The following is a 20659-nucleotide window of genomic DNA, read 5'->3' on the forward strand; positions in this document are numbered from 1 at the left end:
GGCAATTAGATTGAAAGATTTAAAAAATTGGCAATCAAGTAATAGTGAAAAATGTTTGCAATCAGCCTAATGCATGAAATTCTTGGAGAATAATTTCAAATTTGAAACGAATAATATGAATATGAGTAAATGTGAGTTGATTGAACAATAAATTTGTCTATTTCATTGTTAACCATTTCATTAGTTTATGTTATCTCTGTATGTTAACAATTTCATTGTTTTATTAGAATAACAATTTGATTTCATATTCACCAAATCAAAGTTGAATTGAATTGAATTGAAATCAAAATTCAATATGGATCTTTTAACATATTTTATCGATATTGAAATTTGGTTAAAACACCAATCTCGGTTCTAGTTAACCTTTGTATTTTTTTCTAAGTAAATTAGTAATTGATAATAATATCATAGTGTGTTCATGTGTGAGTAGCTATTAAGTAACTAGGCTATTAAGTATTGTGATTGTAATCAGAATGTAAAAGATAATTAAGATTATTAATAATCCACAATACCTTGTTTTCTGGCAAAAACCACGTACTATATTGTGGATGATATAGTATTGTGCTGAGAATATGTTGGCATTCAATTTACACAAAATATTTGAACGGAGAAAAGATTGATTCATTAATTTTCATATATCCAAACCATAAGATATTGCTTTTGTATGGGTTTTACTAGGTATGCATTACACTAATCTTTTAGAACTACATTACCTACTCAAGTTTTGATTATTAAATGATCGAGTTATAGTAAAGGTTAAGATAAATTAATGTTGCAAGGTTTAATAGTGTTCTAAGGTAAATCTCGAGGTGATACATTCTTTTTTTTTTTGGTCAAATAAAATTTATCCCCTTAAGTTATACCCTACTATTTGTTTTTAAATTTTTTGGTATCTCTTCTTTTTTTATTCAAAAATAGTTGTCTTTTTTTCTTTGAATTTATCCCTTTAAGTCAATTACCCATTTTGACAATCCTGTATTCATTTTTTTTGCAGACTAGAGGGTGATACTTATCCATTATAAGTAATGTTTTTTTTAATTTTCACTTAAGTCTATCTAATAGTGAAGTTTAATTATATCAATCCAAGTAATTTTGGGTGAAGATTTGGCGACCGGTAGTTAGCGAATATAGTTGACTTTCGCAATTTCACCCATCTACCCTTACCCCTTGCTGAATCTTGAAAATTTTAATTTTCATCTACCGCTATTATTTGGAGAATTGTACTCCTTCCGTTTCATTGTTAATATCATATTTTCACATTTTTATTGTCCCAAAATATGAGTCTCATGACAAAAGTCGAATAATACACCCTTAATAATAATGACAAGATTTTATCAATTAATAATAAAAAAATTACATATAACCCACCATAACAGATGCACACTTTCACAAGTCCGGTGACCTTTTGTTTTTAGCGGGCTATTACTGTGTTCAAACAATGAGTAATACCGGAAGAATATGAAAGGTGCGGCTCTCCAGTTTACTGCACATAATAAGACAAGTGCTATTCCCAAAAAGTGTCCCAATTTTATGGGACAGAGGAAGTAGTTGGCGGCTTCATCAGTGGGGATTTCCAGCTTCCATCCACCACAAAGGCATTTGTATTTGCGGTTCACTCCCTCAGACTAACCCGCAATTTGTCTTTTAATTTGGGCTTGTGCCGGTTATCTTATCTGAATTGGGCCCCAAACACACAAAGAAAGATGCCATGCCTGCTGAATTGTCTTGTTAATATTTTTTCTGCCCAACCAACTACTACTAGAGTGATTCACCACCGGGAGAGCCTTGAAGCTCTCCTTGCTTGTAGGCCTTAAAGCTTCCTTAGCCTGCAATTTAATTTAAGATTTTCTGAAAATTTTATCAACGGATACAAAGGCATTCGTTTGATTCAGTGGGAGTTCAATCATCTTTGATTCACCATTAACCCCCTTTTGTCCACCCAATTCCCTTAATATAAAGTATGAATATGTAAAGTATGAATAGACGTAGAATAGTATTTATCGTATCTAACAAAAATAATATTCTTTCTTCTAGGGTTGAAAGTTACCCTACTTATAAAAAAGGGATAATATCAGAAACCTCCCCTGAGGTTTCTTCAAATATCACTTAGCTCCCCTCACATATGAGAAATTTCTCTTACCACCCTTTGAATTGACATTTTCTTAACAATGTCAGCCCCTGGTGTCTAAAGTAACATTAGAATATTGGTTTTGGAGGAGGGAGAGTATTTTAATTCCCTTCATACCCTTAGTTTGACTGAATCCTGTGATTAAGAAAGTTGCAGTGGGTGGAATGTGAATTGGAGAAAAATTTTGTGGTATGAGCACTGTTGCATGCCGTTGGACATGCAACGGCTAATTTGACATTGCTTCCAGTGGTATTAAAAGGTGACGGAACCGCATGAAGTAGCTGCAAAACTTAAAGAGGAAAGCAAGCAAAGAAATGCCTAGTTCATCCTTCTAAGGTCAGTCATACAATTCACCTTCATCACTAAGCATGAAGAACCGGTATTGCAAATGCAACCGGAAGGCTACATTACGAATCTCAGAGAGTGAAAGAAATCCGGATAAGCTATATTTTAGTTGTTCAAAGTGCAACTACTTCCAGTGGTATGAAGGAAATGAAGGTGAAGAGTTGCAGAGGCAAAGAAATGAAGTTGAAGAAGTGCAGCGTACAAGAAATGGTGCTGATTCTGCAGTGCTTCCATTGAGGAAAGCAAATCAGGAATGTAACTTTGTGCCTCAACAGAATGCATGCATCACTTTCTTGTTCATCATCAATCTTGTACTCTTAGCAATTTATCTTTTCATTCAAATTGTTAAAGCAATCACAGTTTCTTGTTCCAGTAATAGTAGATGTGTTCCAAGCTGTTTGGCCCTTATTGGCCATGCATGAAAGAACCAGAAGGCATGTGTAACTTGGAGATGGTGTTAAGCTATGTGAAAAAGAGTTGAAGGAATGTTTTACTTCATACGTATGCCCCTATATTTGTTGCCTATCAGTGTTATACCAAAGTTAAGCTAGACAGAAAATGCATTAAGCTATCAGGTGTAGTTCCTTAGGTATAACAATACTTTACTGCTAAGTTCATTCCAATTATAACAATAAGGCTTCATACATAATGGTAAGGAATCCGAGACATAGAGTTAAAAAAAAACACAGCATACACGTTGGAGTTAGCAAATTCCATACACAATGGAATAAGTCATCATGTTCCAAGATCTGTGGATAGCAGCAGAGCATATTTGGCAAGAGTAAATTGAAATTCCACCATATTGCACCAAAACATATGTCTAAGATTTTGTTCACTGGGACTGGGAATGCATATAAGTACTTGGCATACGGTACAAATAATACTTAGCAAAAGTATATAGCAATCCACAAGAATTGAAAACATCATCTAAAAACATCATTCTAGATGATGAGGATTGCTACATATATAACTGTACCAGATCAGTCTCCCAAAGCAAAACTCATATTACTAGTACTAATTAAAACCACATACTGATGCTGCTATTGTCATTGTGAGTTCCAGTGGTAGTTGCAGAAGTGGATATTGAAGAGGCAGTGACTGTTGGAGCTGTTGCAGATGCAGTGACTGCTGGAGTTTGATGTGGATTAAGAGCTGCATTTCGTCTAGCTCTCTTATTATTGTTAGCAACAGTAGTTCCAACCCATGCATTTGGTCCTCCTCTCTGAAGCCATGCAACAAATTCTATTAAACTAATGGCCTTGACAGTTAAAATAGTTAGCAATAGGTAATGAAACTAATTTCTGATTAGCATTACCTTTCTGGTATTAGTACTAGTGCTAGCAGAATGAGTAAGTTGAACATTAGCTCCAGTAGTTTGATTTTGAGTGCTTCCATTACTGCCTTGACTTGACACAATCACTGGCACATTTCCTTGTGCATGTTCCTGACAAATCATGACAAAAAGCTAAGCTCATTTGCAATCCCAAATACACATAAAGATACTGTAAATATACAACTGCTACAATTACCCATAGAACAGATCCTGCTAATCCAGTATTGGCAATGCCTCTTCCTGGTCTTCCTCTTCGTTCTGCTACCTGATTTGCAGAGGTACTGCTGCCTCTTTTTTCAGCAACAGGAGCTCCTTGACAAGTTCTCCTATTATGTCCAAATGCACCACACTTAGAGCACCTAAAACTGATTGATCTCTTGTGTTGAGATGCAGGAGCTCCTTCATCAGGTGCTCTTCTTCTATTTCTTCTTGGTCTACCAGCTCTTCTTCTAAGTGGTGGTGGCAAAACTACTGCTGGTGTCACATCTTCCATAGGAGGCCACCTATTCATATGTGGAATTGGGTTGATCATGAATGCATATGTTTTCAAATACTGATCTCTTGAAAAAGCTGCATCACAATAACTTTCCAGTTTCTCCCTTCTGTAAATAGCTCCTAGTGCAGCATGTTTGCAAGGAATGCCAGTCAACTGGAAAGCCCCGCATTCACATGTCCTCTCATGCAGCTTGACTATATAGGACTTATCCACATCTGCTACTTCAAATGTGTTCTCACTTGCCATTGTCAATGAACACTTTCTTGATTCAGATGCAATATCCTTCAGCTTACCAGTAACATGTGGAGTAAGTCTAGATGTCCATGTGCAGCCTTTTTGATACCTCTTATGTAGTTTCTTCATGAATTTTTGCCTCAGTCCATCAGCCAGAGCAAGTATATTCTTTCCTCTCAGTTCACCAACCCATGCATTAAAAGATTCTGTGAAATTGTTGGTGACATGATCACACTTAATTTCAACAGAAAATGCATGCCTTGCCCAATTACACTTAGGAATGTTTGCTAAGTATCTCCAAGCATCTATGTTAATATTCTTTATTTTTTCCATAGCCTCATTGTGTCCTATCAGATCATAGCTTTTAGCTGCTTGCCAAAAAAATCTTCTTAGAAGCAATCCTGGAAATTTCACTTTGAAGTTGCTATAGATGTGCCAATCACAGTATCGTGCAGCAGCTTGTGGCACTTGTTCCTCGTATGCAAGGTTTAGTCCCTAAACAGAGAATGGACAGAAACAAATTCCTGTTCTGTTACTTGACAGCCATGCAAAACAACAATGGAAGAAATCTTATACATAAAACATAGAACCAGGAAACATACCTTCTGCCTATCACTCATGAAGGTGAGTGGAATATTGTTTGGAAAAGGTCCAAAGAAATCCTGAAAATAGTAAAAAAACCAACTCCAAGCTTCCTTGTTTTCACACTCAACAACAGCAAAAGCTAATGGAAACAAACTGTTGTTCCCATCAAGAGCAACAGCAGTCAACAGAATGCCCCCAAATGCACCTTTCAAATGGCAGCCATCAAATCCAATAAATGGCCTGCAACCTGCTAGGAAACCATCTCTTTGTGCCTTGAAACTTATGAACAATCTCAGAAATTTAGGCTCCATAAGAAGGTTTGGCCTATCGTAGCGAATTTTCATGATGCTTCCCGGGTTATTAATCCTCAAAAGTTCAGCATATTTTGGTAACCTTCCATAGGCTTCACTGTGTGAGCCTTCTATTTGTTCCAAGGCTTTCTTTTTTGCCCTGTAAATTTGCATTCTACTTGGCAAGACTCCATACTTCTGCATTTCAGCCTTTACTCCCTTGCTTGTCATCTCTGGGTGATCTCTCATAACAGAAATTAATTTTTTTGCAATCCAATCTGATGTTGCTTCTGAGTTTTTCCTATCCATCACACACGTATGCTCAGGTGTATATGTCTTAACCATGAATGTGGTTGTATCAGCAACTGGGGATGCATGAATCCTCCAATTACAACCCTCAGCTCCACACTTAGCAGTGCATCTGCTTTTTTCATTTTTCAACCTCACCAATGGAAATCCTTTTTGAATAGCATAGTCTTTTAACACTGCTCTAAATGCATCCACATTAGTAAATAGCATTCCTTTCTCAAACTCAATGTCCTCTCTTGGATTGTAAGTCCACATTTTTGACAGCATGATTGCTCTCAAAGGATCTGATTCTTGGTCAGATTCTGAATCAGGCCCAACTTGTGCATCCTCAATCTCCTCATAATCAGACAAGTCATTTTCCTCCTTGTCACTGGAAGAAATTAAGGCCCTATCTTCAGCTATGACATCTTCTAAGTCACTATCCATGTCATCTTTCCAAGAGTCATCAGAACTAGAAGCATAAATCTCATCATCACCCTCACTGTCAACTACAAGAATAGGAGCTTTTTCGATTCCTTTGTCTTTCTGTGCATCCTGAAGTTGGTTATTCCTATTGTCTACCATATTCTCCTCTGTAGTAGGAATAATATCCAGGTGCAACAAGTACAAGTTTATAACAAGATCTTGCTCATGAAGTTTGAACATATCAGATACTGATTTGTCACTACTGATGTCCATAAAGCTTGTTGTTCTAGGAATCGCACATTTCATATGCACAAGCATGTTCAAATTTCCAGGCAAATCATTCATTGCCTTATCAGTAACATCACCGAGAAGGTCAATATATTGGTAGTTCTTTGGATCGACATTTGGAATTCTGACAGTGTTTCCCATGTAATGAACTACAATATCATGTGCAATAATTCTTCCCATCCTACATATCAGTGTGTTCCCAAGAAAAGTCTCAATCAGTTGCTATATGGATCACATACTCAGACGGCTATAACACATGCATGCTTATTCAAAGTCAAACTCAGGTTGCAAAACAGAACCTTCATTGCAGCTTTCATGAACATCATCACCCTCACCAGCTTTTCATTTAAATTTTCACTTTTGTCTACTAACCAACAGTATACACTACACTTAGAGCTTGTCATATGTATTGCAACTTTAATCTACAAAGCTAAGCTCTTCTTATGTATTACAGCTTCAAAAAACTCAATATTCATCAACTTTTTTGTTCATCAACTTTATAAAGGTCAGGCATACATCATCAAATCACACATTTTTTATAACATCCAACATCAATAATACTTAATAAAACAAGAGCATACAAAGGGTCTGGTTGGATTATAAACTCAGTCATCAAGTCCAACAAAACAGAAAAATATAAGGAAAACAGAGATATTATAGGCAAATCAAACAGAAAGCTTAATGACACCTGCATTTTGTCCAATTACATGTTGATCATATCAACCAGCAATGGAAGATTTTTACCTGTTTTGCAGCTTAGTTTTGACAATCACACTTTCGGTCCAACCGAACGCATGCAATTCATTCAAGTGCCATATTTCTCCTCCTCTGCAATATCCAGCAAGAGATTTCCAGAAACATAGCTTCAATTGGTTCTCCAAGCTACAAATAACAATCACAGTTATAAGTAGTATTTCATTCCTTGGCATTTCCCGGGCACTTAGATGTCTTATCAGAGCAAAATGGCGCCATGCTACACGTACGGAACTCAACTTCTAGGCGGCAATGGTTTCCCGCTCCTTATACAGTTGCATGCTTAGTGATATTGTCATTTTTTCTCCTTTTATAAGCTGAATAAGACCACAGCAGAAACAAGGGTATTATTGGCAACTGATGAATTTTCATAGTGACTTCTGACCCCACCATCACTTGAGGGGTGGTAGGAGAGATTTCCAAAATGTGGAGGGAGCTTAGTGATATTTGGAAAAACCTCAGGGGAGGTTTCTGATATTATCCCTATAAAAAATTGACTCCACCATAGAAGTCACCCTACTTTTGAAAAATTGATCAGGAAGGACGCATATTTTTATATATTATGTAATAACAATTGAATAGGACGAAACAACACTTTTCACTACCCTACTTTTAAAAAATTGATCGGGAAGGAGAACCCGACTTATAAAAAATTGATCAGAAAATTGATCAGGAAGGACACATGCTTTTTATATAATAATAATTGAACGGGATGAACAGGGAAAAGGACAAGCAACGTGACAAGCTCTCTTTGGGATGGAGTATTATTATTAGAAGACAAGGGGGAGATTCTTTTTGAGGACATGGGTACCACTACTTTTGAAAAATTGATTAGGAAGGACGCATACCTTTTATATAGGGATAATTTCACAAACCTCCCCTGAATTTTTAATAATTATAGAAAACTTTCTTTAAGTTTTAAAAATTACATATACCTCCTTATTTTTCTGTTTAGTAATAATATAGGTCTAATGAGATAGATTTTTTCACAAAAATCCTAAATTACCCTCTTGCACAAAACTAAAAAAGAAAAATATATAATATACTCAATCATTTTCTTCCATGCTTTGTATAAATCAAAAAGCCTAATTCCTATCAACCATTCAAGTATAAGTTCTAAAATCAAGTAACCATTGAAAAAATTTCAAATTGTATATACAATATCAATACTTGCCAAGCAAAAAAAAAAAAAAAAGAAAGAAAAAACACATATACAAACACCATTGACAACCAATTGTATCCTAAAATTAAATATCAATGCTCAAATATTTTTTTAATATAAGTTAATCTAATCTAGAACCTCCATTATACTCCTTCTATGATTTTAAAAATATCCCAAAAGCAGAGAATAAATTCTACCTCCATAAGAAAATTATAATAAAAAATTTCTAATCCAATGAAAGAAATCTTTATGTAATTATATTTATGAAAATTTTTCTTAATAATAAACAAAATATGATAAATCTTGCATCTTTAGTTTTTTACTTATTTCAATCATCAATTTCATTATTTATTTCTTGTCACGCAGTCTTTTCATTTCCTTTTAATTTGACACGTAATCTGGTCTCTCCATCGATCTTGTAATTTCAATTTGCTGATAAATAAGCAGAAGGACAGCAGCACGATCCGCAGGCTACTGATTTTGGGAAGATGACCGCTGTGGCAAGCATCTCAGCTGCCGTGAGGAGGCTTCAAGAATTGTTGCTCGACGAAGCGAGACCTTTAGGCCAGTTAGAACCGGAGGTCAAGAGCACTGTGTTGCCGAGACTGCAGGAGTCGGAGGAAATGTTGATGGGGCTACCAGCCCATAAAATAAGAGTAAAAGGAGCCCAGGATGATCTGGAGTTTGGAAGAACGACCAGAAGTCTGTTGTCTTCTATTGAGGATAAGGTGGAATCGTATGCCCTCCAACTTGGATCTGCAACTAGCAGTAGTCGTGAAGCATGTTGCGGTGGTGGTGGTGGTGAGAATACAGCGTTTGGGAAGCTCGTAGCTGACTTGAAAGTTTCTGTTGATGGACTCAAGGATTGCGTTACATCCTACTGTGCACAACAAAATCAATATCAACAGAATCGAAAGCTAGGACAAAGGTCCCAATGGCTCGTCTCTCGAGCAAATTTCTCTAGCGGCCGCTGGGGAGATGAAGCTTTTGGATTGGAGGAGGAAGTACTTGAGCTGACAAAGGTTTTAGTAAGTGAGGAGACTGATCCCAGGGTTGTTTTCATAGTCGGAATGGGTGGAATCGGCAAAACAACCCTTGCCAAGAAACTGTTCAATCACCCTGATGTTCGGCATCATTTTAAGGGTTTCGCCTGGGTCTATGTCGGTGGTCACTGGAGCACCGGAGATATCTTGATAACTATACTCGACCAACTGTCCTCCTTGCCGAGGAAGAAACGGGAGTCGATGATGAAATCCGAGGAACTGGAGCTGGCCCCACAGGTGTTCACAATTCTACAGCGAAAAGGTTGCCTGGTCGTTTTGGACGACTGTTCCGACCGTGAACTCTTGGATATCCTAAGCATTGCCTTCCCATTTGCGGTGAGGAGTGCTAGTGCTAGCAAATTCATTCTCACCACTCGAAACCGGAATTTAAGCAGATTTCTTGATCCAGGTGCAGTATACAGCTTGCGCATGGAATCACTGAATGAAAAGAAGAGCTGGGATCTACTCTCTCATATTTGGCGCAAGCTAGAGGGTCAGTCTCTCTCAACTTAAAACTTCAATTGTTTGAACAATCATCTTTGCTCTCTCTCTCTCCCTTGTTTTGGTGTTCTCGCCTTCATTTACTTTTTAATAGATTTAAGGGAAAGAAAAAAGAAGAAGAAGAAGCCCAATAATTTCATGGTGCAAAGTGGTATTAACAAGAGATTTAGCTACAAACTCAGACAATTTGCCTGCAATTTCAATCAAAATTAAGCTCCTCTCATACATGGTACATTAATATTCTACAATTAGCTAGAAATTAATCAAAGAAAATCAAAATTCCATTGTTCTACTGCTCATGAGGAGCCTTACTTGATGAGAGAATTAACAACAAATATATGACAACTACAATTGATTCTTTGTTACATGGTACTTCATAGACTTGGGTGTTGACGCTTGTACAGTTGAAAGTAATCTTAACTTTTACGCAAGGCATTTTTTGGTGACATTCCAATTGTTATTATTCATGACACTTCTATCTCATGTCATTTTCTAAAAAGCGCCAATGGGGAATGCCAATAATAGATAGTAGCTACTTAATTACTATCATTGTTTAAAGAAATACTTGAGCTTGGGACAAAATCCTGGTTAACAAAATTGTAATTTACAGATGTTCCTGTTTGTAGATTTTTAAAGAAGATATAACCCTCATTTGAATCTCAACGTCTTGGTTTGTTTCGTTAATTGGCTTCTGGATTTCTCTACAGAGGGTCCGTTCCCAGGGAAACTGGTGCCAATTGCATGGGAAATATTAGCTCGATGCGAAGGCTTACCATTGGCTATCATTGTACTGGCGAGCATGTTAAGAACTGAAAGGGAAGGTGAGCGGGTGCTTCACAATCTTCTTCAGAGCCGCCGCCAGATGGATGGATTTCCCATAGGCTTTCATTGCCTACTGTCAGCTTACTACGCTTTGCCACTGCGCCTAAAGGCGTGCTTTCTTTATTTGGGAAACTTCCCAAACAATTCAAGAATACAAGTAGAGAAGTTGTGCCAGCTTTGGATTGCTGAAGGTCTGATATCAGCTGAGGATGGGGCAAGCGAAGAAACAATGATGGATGTTGCAGCAAAATATTTCGGCGAATTGGTAGCAAGGAGCTTGGTAACTCTGGAAGAAGATGAAGTGTCAGACTTAAGGCTCATGTCCGGCCACATTCATGGCCTGATAAGAAGTCTCTGCATAACAGAGGGAAGAGAGGACGAATTTTTTGAGATCATGCCTGGCTCGGAACCATATATGATTTCAAAAGCACAAAGATGTGCTATATATTTCGATAAGTATTACAGCGTATCAAATGTTACCCCCTCTGCTAACCTTCGGTCTCTTTTATGCCTCAACTCTGAACAATCAGGGCAAGGATCTAGGTGGCCACAGGGACTTTTTGATTTCAGAAAACTTAGACCGCTAAGAGTTTTAGATTTTGACAGAGTTAGTTTTCAAGATGGAAATCTTCCTCAAGGAGTAGGAAATTTAGTCTTCTTGAGATACTTGAGTTTTCGAGGATGTTACCTGGAGGATTTGCCATCATATATTGGCAACCTTTTGTACTTGCAAACCCTCGACCTAAGGGTTCAAAAAGATTGCATAATGACCATTTCAAATGTCATTTGGAAGCTTGAGCGATTAAGACATCTGTATTTCCCTCTAGCATTTCAAACTCCTGATCATGGTGGAATGTTGAAACTGGACAGCTTGAGACAACTAGAGATACTAGAGGGATTGGATACAAGTGTGTGCAGAGCAAAGGACCTCATAAAGCTGACCAACCTTCGGATTCTAGCAGCAACAGCAGAAGGAAACCTCGAGGACTTGGAGCTCATCATCCGCTACATAGGCATCAACTCAAGCCACTTGAAGAGGACATCGCTCGACATTAAAAAGTTTGATTGTTACTCTGAGGAACGGCTGTCTTTCATAAAAAGATTATTCAGCTGTCCTCTTCTTGATACTCTGCAAATAGAAGGGCATATAGGAAAAATGTCAGACATTGGTAAAGGTAATATGTTAGACATTGGTACAATATCTCCTAGCTTTACCAAGATTGTGTTAAATGGTTCTGAACTTGATCAAGACCCTATGCCAACACTGGAGAACCTTCCCAACCTGAGGATCCTTGTCTTGGAAGTCGAAGCATACGCAGGAAAGAAATTGCATTGTTCTGATACAGGTTTTCCTGAACTCAGGAGTTTAAAGCTCTCCAAGTTGTACAACTTAGAAGAATGGGAGGTGGACATAGGAGCATTGCAAAAGCTTTCTACTTTAGAGGTTTCCATGTGCAGGAGAATGAAAAAGCTTCCTGACGGATTACAAAGCATCATTACTCTCAGAAAGCTGAAGGTCAGCATGATGCCACAACAATTCTTAGGCAGGCTACGAATGAAAAATGGCAGAGGAGGAGAAGATCGTCACAAAATCAACTCAAAGTGTTCAATAGAATTTGGAAATGATGATCCTTGGCTTGAGTCTACCATTTCAGCATGTCAGGTAATCCTTGACCCTCTTTCCGTGGAATTTTGTTTACTTGTCAAATCTTTCAACCCTGAAGAAAATTTGGTGCTACAAGTAGGACTTCTTGATGCCTAACATATTAGATATTCATTCTTGGACTAAGTTAATACAAGAGGGAAGTAATGTACAGTTGGATACATTGCACTAGCTGTCACTGTAGTTGATACATCAGAGAATGTCCCGTTTTTTAAAGCCTCTAGAGTCAGTTTTAGGTCAATAAAATTTTGCTTCTATAGAAAAGCATCCCTAAACACCTATGATATCATATACCTTTTTTGGGTTGTTTTCAATCTTCAATTTTCAGGACCAAAATAAACTAGCACAGACTCAAAATTTTCCTGTGCCTCTTCAGTCTTATAGTCAAGCTTGGAATATAGAGTAACAAGCTAGTTTGCTGTGTTTAATACTCCGCATTTCAGCTAGCGATACAGGAATTCCCAGAAACAATAACACTAACTACGATTGAATCCCAATCCCAGAATCAGCTTGTATGACTTGAGAGCATTCCTTGAATAATGTTACAAGTCTAATAGAGATGTTGTCAGATTAGACATCCTAATCTCTTTTATTTATTTATTTATTGGTTTTCTATTCTGCAGCAAAACAATTCCTTTGATGGCAGAATCACCGAATCTCAGACTTCAAGTTCCACTCATAGTCCAAACCTGACCGGAAGTTTTGCATGCTTACCAGAAACTGAAAGGGAAAGAGATGTTTACCTTCAATGATGCCCGTTGAGAAAATGTACCAAATTGTGAACTTTCATCTCCGCTTTAACTTTCTTGTGCCCTGCTCCAACATTGTGGCATGGCCTAGGTATGCTCTTCTCAGAAGTCAGGCCAGAGAAGAAAGATGGATATCTGTCAAGCTCAAGCTGCAGACACTGTCAGAAGTTCAGTCTGGACTCCAAGAAACGAATTGGAGGAGGATTTTTACCTTAACGAGAGTTGCACTAGCCAATCCCTGTTCTTCAGGAAAGGCTTCTTTCTTGCACCGTAGTCTTCACATCACTCACCAAATGCCCTGCTTCAATATTTTGCCATTGGTTAAGTGAGTTTTCAATTGTTAATTTGAACTTCATCATGTCAAAGGCTTTCACATATAAAAGCTGTATTCTGAATTTCCGTTGTTGTATTTCTATGTAATAGTAAATGAGCTCATTTCTTGTGACAATCTCTTCATTCAGTATGGATAATGTTGGCCATACAATCTCATTTTTTGGTCTAAAATAGTATTAATGTTTATGCTTCTCTCCCTGATAGGATGTAAAATACTGTTGGCTCTGTTATTGCTTCCAGTTGATTATTGTTATCTCTATGCATAACGACTATTTAGGCCGAAACGTGTTTGGATTGTAAGTTATTTGTCCAAATATATTTGCTTACATCACCATTACAATTTTCAATACACCTTTTTATCTTCCCAATTACCTTTTTATCTCACATACATCACATCACAAAAAGTGTTACAGTAAAAATATCTCAAATAACTTACAATCCAAACACTGTTATCTCTATCTGTCATTGCGACTTTTTCCCATAATAGATTCTCTCATCCACACATCTAGAGTACCACTCTACTTTTTGGAAAATTGACCAGGATGGACAAGCAAAAGCCAAAAGGCACAAGCAACGAGATTCTGTCAAGGGTATATTTTATTGAACCATCCCAGCTCCCAAGTGACCTTCCACATTTGGTCTTGTAAGTCTAATGATCCAAATTTTATCACGTCATTAATATTTGAATTGACGAGATGGTGTGATAAATTTTGAACTATTAGATCCGTGTAATATACACGAGGTCTACTTAAATATTTGCCCTTATTCATGTCCCAAACAAAAAATACTTTGCTTGTTGGGAAAATAAAGCAAGCTGCAAGTCTACTCTTCTACTAAAGCACATGCTTTTCTTCTTGTTCGTACCCCCCCTCCCCCAAAAAAAAACAAACAAATAAAAAAAGCTTTGCTACAAATCAAATTTAGTGAAGAGTAAATATACAAATAATATACATGAAAAATGGCTTAAATCAAAATTTAGTGAAGAGTAAATATACAAATAAATTTTCAAGTTACATGAAAAATAAGACTCAATTATGAAGAGGGTAATTAAATATTGTTGGATTGGCATTGGAAATTGGTAATGTTGTTAAAGTAAAGAAAAGTTTGGATTCAGAATCTCAAATTGCACATGCTTGAGAGTGCACCTGGAGAATGTTTAAATATTATTTTAACCCCCCATCTAAAGTTTTCCATAGTATAATCTCAAGGGATCCTTAAAGTTTTCTTGTCTCATTGTCATATTATCTATAAAAAAAGAATACATACGGCTGTCAATTCTTATATTTCATGTTAAAGATAGAGGTAATTTTAAAAAGCTGCTTCATATAATCACGTGTTATATTATATGTACCGTAAATGTTATTCTACAACCAATGATAAAATATGTGCTAAATATTTGGTATCCGTGTTTGTTTATTTCAACAAGGCTATATTTCTGTCCATGTTATATCTGAGTACGATTGGCAAATTCTACATTTTATTTATCATAATTTCTTAGATAATATCACGTTAACAATCAAAATTTTACAAAAAAAAAATTAGTATATTAATCATTTTGTGTACGTCATCCCATGTTTGGTTGCATTTTACATATAGGGGAAATGGTATTAGTCATTGCGGGATGACTTAGAGATAGGATGATGAAATTTTAGACTAATTTATCCTTACAAATAATTTAAATTTCTACAATCATAATAAAATATTCTTACCCTCACACGATGATATAACATGAATGGACTAATTTGACCCTACTAATTAATTTAAAGTTTTTTCCGACTAATCTGCCTCTACTACCAACAAAAAAAATATTTGGACTAATTTGCCCTTACGAATGAAACAAATTCGCACTGAATATTACATAACCATACTTTTACATAATAATATGATAATAAATGGATTAATTTATCCATACTAATTATATTAAAAAATTTTGCCTAATTGGCACCCCCTATTCATTATTTTAAATTTTTTTGAAAAATTTACCCCTATTAATTAATTAATTAATTTAAATTTTTTGACTGATTTATCCCTACTTTCATCATAATAAAAGGATTATATTGCCTTTTAACTAAATTGCCCTTACCATAGAGTAATAAGTTCATTCAGGCAGGCACCGATGAAAAGAAGATACGAGCGCTCTCAGACAAAACACTCTATTGAGTACTTTAGGAGATTCAGGACTTTGGATCATATGTAACACTTGATTTGATAATTCAGTAAAGCACGTTAGGAAAATATGCTTGGATCTTATGCAACACTTGTTTTGATAATTCACTAAAGCACGTTGGGAGGATATACTTGGCTTGACACTGAGAAAAAGAAGAGATTGATAGCTCAAGTATCTTTAACTAGGACATAGGGCCAAATGTTGATGACCGGGAAAAAAAAAACCAGAAAAAAGCGATTGTAGGAGCACTTGGAAAAGCCAAAACTTGGCGAACAGGGAAAGACACTGAAAGTAAAATGCCTTGCTGCATCTGTGAGCAAGGTATACAAAGATCTACATAAATATAGAAGAAACTACGTATCACAGCACTTGGGTGCAACCTGAATTGATAAACTACATATCTCATCTATAGTTGCACCATCCAAATTAATGGCCGAATTGGCAGAGCCCGTCGTATCTTTTATCATAGAAAGGCTCAGTAATCTATTGATTGAGGAAGGCAAGCATCTACATGGAGCGAGCGATCAAGCTGAGCAACTTCAGTCAGAGTTAAAGCTGATGCAAGGCCTGTTAAGAGATGCTGATGCAAAGCAACGTGACGATGCTGTAATTCGTGAGTGGATTTCACAAAGCAAAGATCTTGCATATGAAGCAGAAGACTTGATCGAAACATTTGCATTCAAAGTTGGATCCAGAAGGGGAGGTGGTCTTGTAAATGTCCTTAAACGATACACTTGCATCTTCAAAGAGTGCTATATGAGGCACAGAGTTGGAGTAGATATTCAGGGCCTCAACACTAGAGTTTCTAATCTCACCAGTTGTTTTCGAGATTATGGGATAAGAACAATAGTGGAGAAGGAAGGTCCAAGTTCGAGGCAACTGCAATGGATCAGGAGGATTTATCCCCATGTTGAGGAGGAGGATTTTGTTGGCTTGGAGAGAAATGTCGAAGTGCTGGTTCCGAAGGTGGTAAGTGAAGATGGGACAAGCCACTATAGAGTTGTTTCTATTTGTGGGATGGGTGGTGTGGGGAAGACAACTATTGCCAGGAAAGTGTATAACCACCCAAATGTGAGGCGTCATTTTGATAGGTTTGCCTGGTTTTGCATATCACAACAATGGCAAACAAAAGAGATTTTGCAAGGGATCTTGGTTAACCTAATTCCTGAAAAGAAAGATGAGATTGTGAAATCCTGGAGTGCTGATGAACTAGTCAGGCAACTTTACCACATCCAGAAGAATAAAAGATGTCTGATTGTTCTTGATGACATTTGGTCCTTTGATGCTTGGGAATGCATAAAAAGTGCCTTCCCAACTAGAGAGAAGGGAAGCAAAATATTGGTTACTACTCGTAATAAAGATGTGGTGATACGCATGGATGCTTTTCACCATGAGCCTCGACTTTTGTCCTTTGACGAAAGCTGGGAACTGTTTCAAAAGAAAGCACTAGGAGAAAGATATAATCATGGTACGTCATTTGCAAATGAATTTTCATATGGTTTTTTTTATCTAGTTTTCTATAAGCGCCAATGAGGAATGGCAATAACAGTAGCTGCTTAATTACTATCATTGTTTAAAGAAATATTCAAGGTTGGGGCAAAATCCTGGCTGGCAAGATTGTAATTTACAGATGTTCCTGTTGGTAGATTTTTAAAGAAGACATAACAATCATTGGGCTGTCAACGTCTTGTTTTTTTTTTTGGTTAATTGGCTTCTGGTTTTCTCTACAGAGGGTCCGATCCCTGAAGAACTGGCGCAAATTTCAAAGAAAATATTAGATGGATGCGGAGGCTTACCATTGGCTATTATTTTATGTGCGAGGATGTTAAGAACTGCAAAAGAAGATGAGTGGCTTAAGGTGCTTCAAAGTCTTCCTAAGACTAAGAGCCGCTGGATGTATGAAGGTCCTCAAGGTCTTGATTACCTATGGTCAGCTTACTGCGCTTTGCCACTGCGCCTTAAGGCGTGCTTTCTTTATTTGGGAAACTTCCCAAACAATTCAAGAATACAAGTAGAGAAGTTGTGCCAGCTTTGGATTGCTGAAGGTCTGATATCAGCTGAGGATAGGGCAAGTGAAGAAACAATGATGGATGTTGCAGCAAAATATTTCAGCGAATTGGTAGTAAGGAGCTTGGTAACTCTGGAAGAAGATGAAGTGTCAGACTTAAGGCTCATGTCCGGCCACGTTCATGATCTGATAAGAGATCTCTGCATATCGGTTGGGGCAGAGGTAGAATTTTTTGAGATCATGGAAAGAGAGGGAACTTCCTATTATCAACGACAAATGAGGTCAGAGGCACAAAGATGTGCTATATATTTCAATAGATATTACAACGTATCTGATGTTTTCCCCTCTTATAACCTTCGGTCTCTTTTATGCCTCAACTCTGAACAATCAGGGCAAGGATCTAGATGGCCACGGGGACTTTTTAATTTCAAAAAACTCAGATTGCTAAGAGTTCTGGATTTTGACAGAGTTAGTTTTCAGGATGGATATCTTCCTGAGGGAGTAGGAGAGTTAGTCCACCTGAGATACTTGAGTTTTCGAGGATGTTACCTGGAGCATTTACCATCACATATTGCCAACCTTTTGTACTTGCAAACCCTCGACCTAAGGGTTCAAAAAGATTGCATAATGACCATTTCAAATGTCATTTGGAAGCTTGAGCGATTAAGACATCTGTATTTCCCTCTAGCATTTCAAACTCCTGATCATCGTGGAATGTTGAAACTAGATAGCTTGAAACAACTAGAGATACTTGAGGGATTGAATACAAGTGTGTGCAGAGCAAAGGACCTCATAAAGCTGACCAACCTTCGGATTCTAGCAGCAACTGCAGAAGGAAACCTCGAGGACTTGGAGCTCATCATCCGCTACATAGGCATCAACTCAAGCCACCTGAAGAGGACATCGCTTGACATTAAAAAGTTTGATTGTTACTCTGAGGAACGGCTGTCTTTCATACAAAGATTATTCAGCTGTCCTGTTCTTGATACTCTGCAAATAGAAGGGCACATAGGAAAATTGTCAGACATTGGTACAATCTCTGGAAGATTTACTGAGATTGTGTTAAATGGTTCTGAACTTGATCACGATCCTACGCCAACACTGGAGAACCTTCCCAACCTGAGGATCCTTGTCTTAGAAGTCGAGGCATGCTTAGGAAAGAAATTGCGGTGTTCTGATACAGGTTTTCCTGAACTCAGGAGTTTAAAGCTCTCCAAGTTGTACAACTTAGAAGAATGGGAGGTGGGCAAAGGAGCATTGCAAAAGCTTTCTACTTTAGAGGTTTCCATGTGCAGGAGAATGAAAAAGCTTCCTGAGGGATTACGAAGTATCATTACTCTTAGAAAGCTGAAGATCAGCATGATGCCACAACAATTCTTAGGCAGGCTACAAATGAAGAATGGCGGCACAGGAGGAGAAGATCTTCACAAAATCAACTCGAAGTGTTCCGTGGAATTTGGAAGTGATGATCCTTGGCTTGAGTCCACCAATTCAGCAAGTCAGGTAATCCTTCACCATCTCCCCGTGGAATTTTATTTACATGTCAAATCTTTCATCCTTCAAGAAAATTTGTTGCTACAGGTAGGACTTCTCGATGCCAAACACACTAGTAAATATTCATTCTTAGACTAAGTTAATACAAGATGGAAGTAATGTACAGTTGGATACATTGCACTAGCTGTCACTGTAGTTGATACTTCAGAGAAGGCCTCCTTTTTGAATCCCTCTAGATTCAGTTTTTAGGTCAATAAAATTTTACTTCTATATAAAAGCAGTCCTAAACACCTATGATATCACATACCTTTTTTGGGTTTTTTTGAATCTTCAATTTTCAGGACCAAAATAAACTAGCACAGACTCAAAATTTTCCTGTGCCTCTTCAGTCTTATATTCAAGCTTGGAATATAGAGTAACAAGCTAGTTTACTGTGTTTAATACTCCACATTGCAGCTAGCAATACAGGAATTCCCAGAAACAATAACACTAACTACGATTGAATCCCAATCCCAGAAACAGCTTGTATGACTTGAGAGCATTCCTTGAATAATGTTATAAGTCTAATAGAGATGTTGTCAGATTAGACATCCTAACCTCTTTTATTTATTTATTTATTGGTTTTTTATTTTGCAGCAAAACAATTCCTTTGATGGCAGAATCACCGAATCTCAGGCTTCAAGTTCAACTCATAGTCCAAACATAACCGGAAGTTTTGCATGCTTACCAGAAACTGAGAGGGAAAGAGATGTTTACCTTCAATTATCCCAGTTGAGAAAATGTACCAAATTGTGAACTTTCATCTCCACTTTAACTTGCTTGTGCCCTGCTCCAACATTGTGGCATGGCCAAGGTATGCTCTTCTCAGAAGTCAGACCGGAGAAGAAAGATGGATATCGGTCAAGCTCAAGCTCCAGACACTGTCAGAAGTTCAGTCTAGACTCCAAGAAACGAATTGAAGGAGGATGTTTACCTTAACGAGAGTTGCACTAGCCAATCCCTGTTCTTGAGGAAAGGCTTCTTTCTTGCGCCGTAATCTTCAAATCACTCACCAAATGCCCTGCTTCAATATTTTGCCATTGGTTAAATGAGTTTTCAATTGTTAATTTGAACTTTATCATGTCAAAAGACTTTCACTTATGAAAGCTGTATTCTGAATTTCTGTTGTTGTATTTCTATGTAATAGTAAATGAGCTCATTTCCTGTGACAATCTCTTCATTGAGTGTGGATTAGGCTCTTCTTTGCATGAATAATGTTGGCCATACAATCTCATTTTTTGGTCTAAAATAGTATTATGCTTATGCTTCTCTCCTTTATCAGATGTAAAATGCTCTTGGCTCTGTTATTGCTTCCAGTTGATTTCTGTTGTCTCTATGCATAATGATTATTTCTTTATGCCTAAACTATAGCTATAGAGGTACGACTCATTCAATTTTCGCCTTTTTCTTTTTACTTTCTGTCATTGGAGAAGGGAAACTTGCAGAAGCTCAGACATGTTTTTTGGAGTGTAGAAAGCTATTTGGATTAGAGATGCATGTAGCTCCGTTTAG

At 37.2% G+C, this 20659-nt stretch overlaps 3 protein-coding genes across 3 annotated transcripts; 2 read left to right on the forward strand and 1 right to left on the reverse strand.

Annotated features, from left to right (window-relative positions):
* Positions 1-4067: 4067 nt before the first annotated feature.
* Positions 4068-6593, reverse strand: LOC113765859. The gene is made up of 3 exons (XM_027310106.1): positions 5139-6593; positions 4245-5031; positions 4068-4132 (listed from the first exon to the last, which is right to left on the reverse strand). Exons 1-3 carry the CDS (start codon positions 6591-6593, stop codon positions 4068-4070), a joined length of 2307 nt encoding a protein of 768 aa, XP_027165907.1.
* Positions 6594-8791: 2198 nt separating this feature from the next.
* LOC113764876 (putative inactive disease susceptibility protein LOV1) lies at positions 8792-13542 on the forward strand. The gene is made up of 3 exons (XM_027308916.1): positions 8792-9864; positions 10580-12357; positions 12981-13542. The coding sequence occupies exons 1-3, from the start codon at positions 8817-8819 to the stop codon at positions 13107-13109; spliced, it is 2955 nt and encodes a 984-aa protein (XP_027164717.1). The 5' UTR covers positions 8792-8816; the 3' UTR covers positions 13110-13542.
* A 2493-nt stretch (positions 13543-16035) lies between these two features.
* Positions 16036-20387, forward strand: LOC113765860 (probable disease resistance protein At1g58602). The gene is made up of 3 exons (XM_027310107.1): positions 16036-17074; positions 17337-19117; positions 19745-20387. The coding sequence occupies exons 1-3, from the start codon at positions 16036-16038 to the stop codon at positions 19901-19903; spliced, it is 2979 nt and encodes a 992-aa protein (XP_027165908.1). The 3' UTR covers positions 19904-20387.
* The last annotated feature ends 272 nt before the right edge of the window (positions 20388-20659 follow it).

This window comes from Coffea eugenioides, chromosome 3, assembly GCF_003713205.1.
Source record: "Coffea eugenioides isolate CCC68of chromosome 3, Ceug_1.0, whole genome shotgun sequence".
NCBI lineage: Eukaryota > Viridiplantae > Streptophyta > Magnoliopsida > Gentianales > Rubiaceae > Coffea > Coffea eugenioides.

Coding starts and splice junctions, on each gene's coding strand:
- LOC113765860 (XM_027310107.1), top strand. CDS start 16,036: ATGGCCGAATTGGCAGAGCCCGTCGTATCTTTTATCATAGAAAGGCTC. Junction 17,075..17,336: donor AGGAGAAAGATATAATCATG/GTACGTCATTTG, acceptor TTTTCTCTACAG/AGGGTCCGATCCCTGAAGAA. Junction 19,118..19,744: donor CCACCAATTCAGCAAGTCAG/GTAATCCTTCAC, acceptor TTTATTTTGCAG/CAAAACAATTCCTTTGATGG.
- LOC113764876 (XM_027308916.1), top strand. CDS start 8,817: ATGACCGCTGTGGCAAGCATCTCAGCTGCCGTGAGGAGGCTTCAAGAA. Junction 9,865..10,579: donor TATTTGGCGCAAGCTAGAGG/GTCAGTCTCTCT, acceptor ATTTCTCTACAG/AGGGTCCGTTCCCAGGGAAA. Junction 12,358..12,980: donor CTACCATTTCAGCATGTCAG/GTAATCCTTGAC, acceptor TCTATTCTGCAG/CAAAACAATTCCTTTGATGG.
- LOC113765859 (XM_027310106.1), bottom strand. CDS start 6,593: ATGGGAAGAATTATTGCACATGATATTGTAGTTCATTACATGGGAAAC. Junction 5,032..5,138: donor TCATGAGTGATAGGCAGAAG/GTATGTTTCCTG, acceptor TTCTCTGTTTAG/GGACTAAACCTTGCATACGA. Junction 4,133..4,244: donor ACCACTTAGAAGAAGAGCTG/GTAGACCAAGAA, acceptor TGGACATAATAG/GAGAACTTGTCAAGGAGCTC.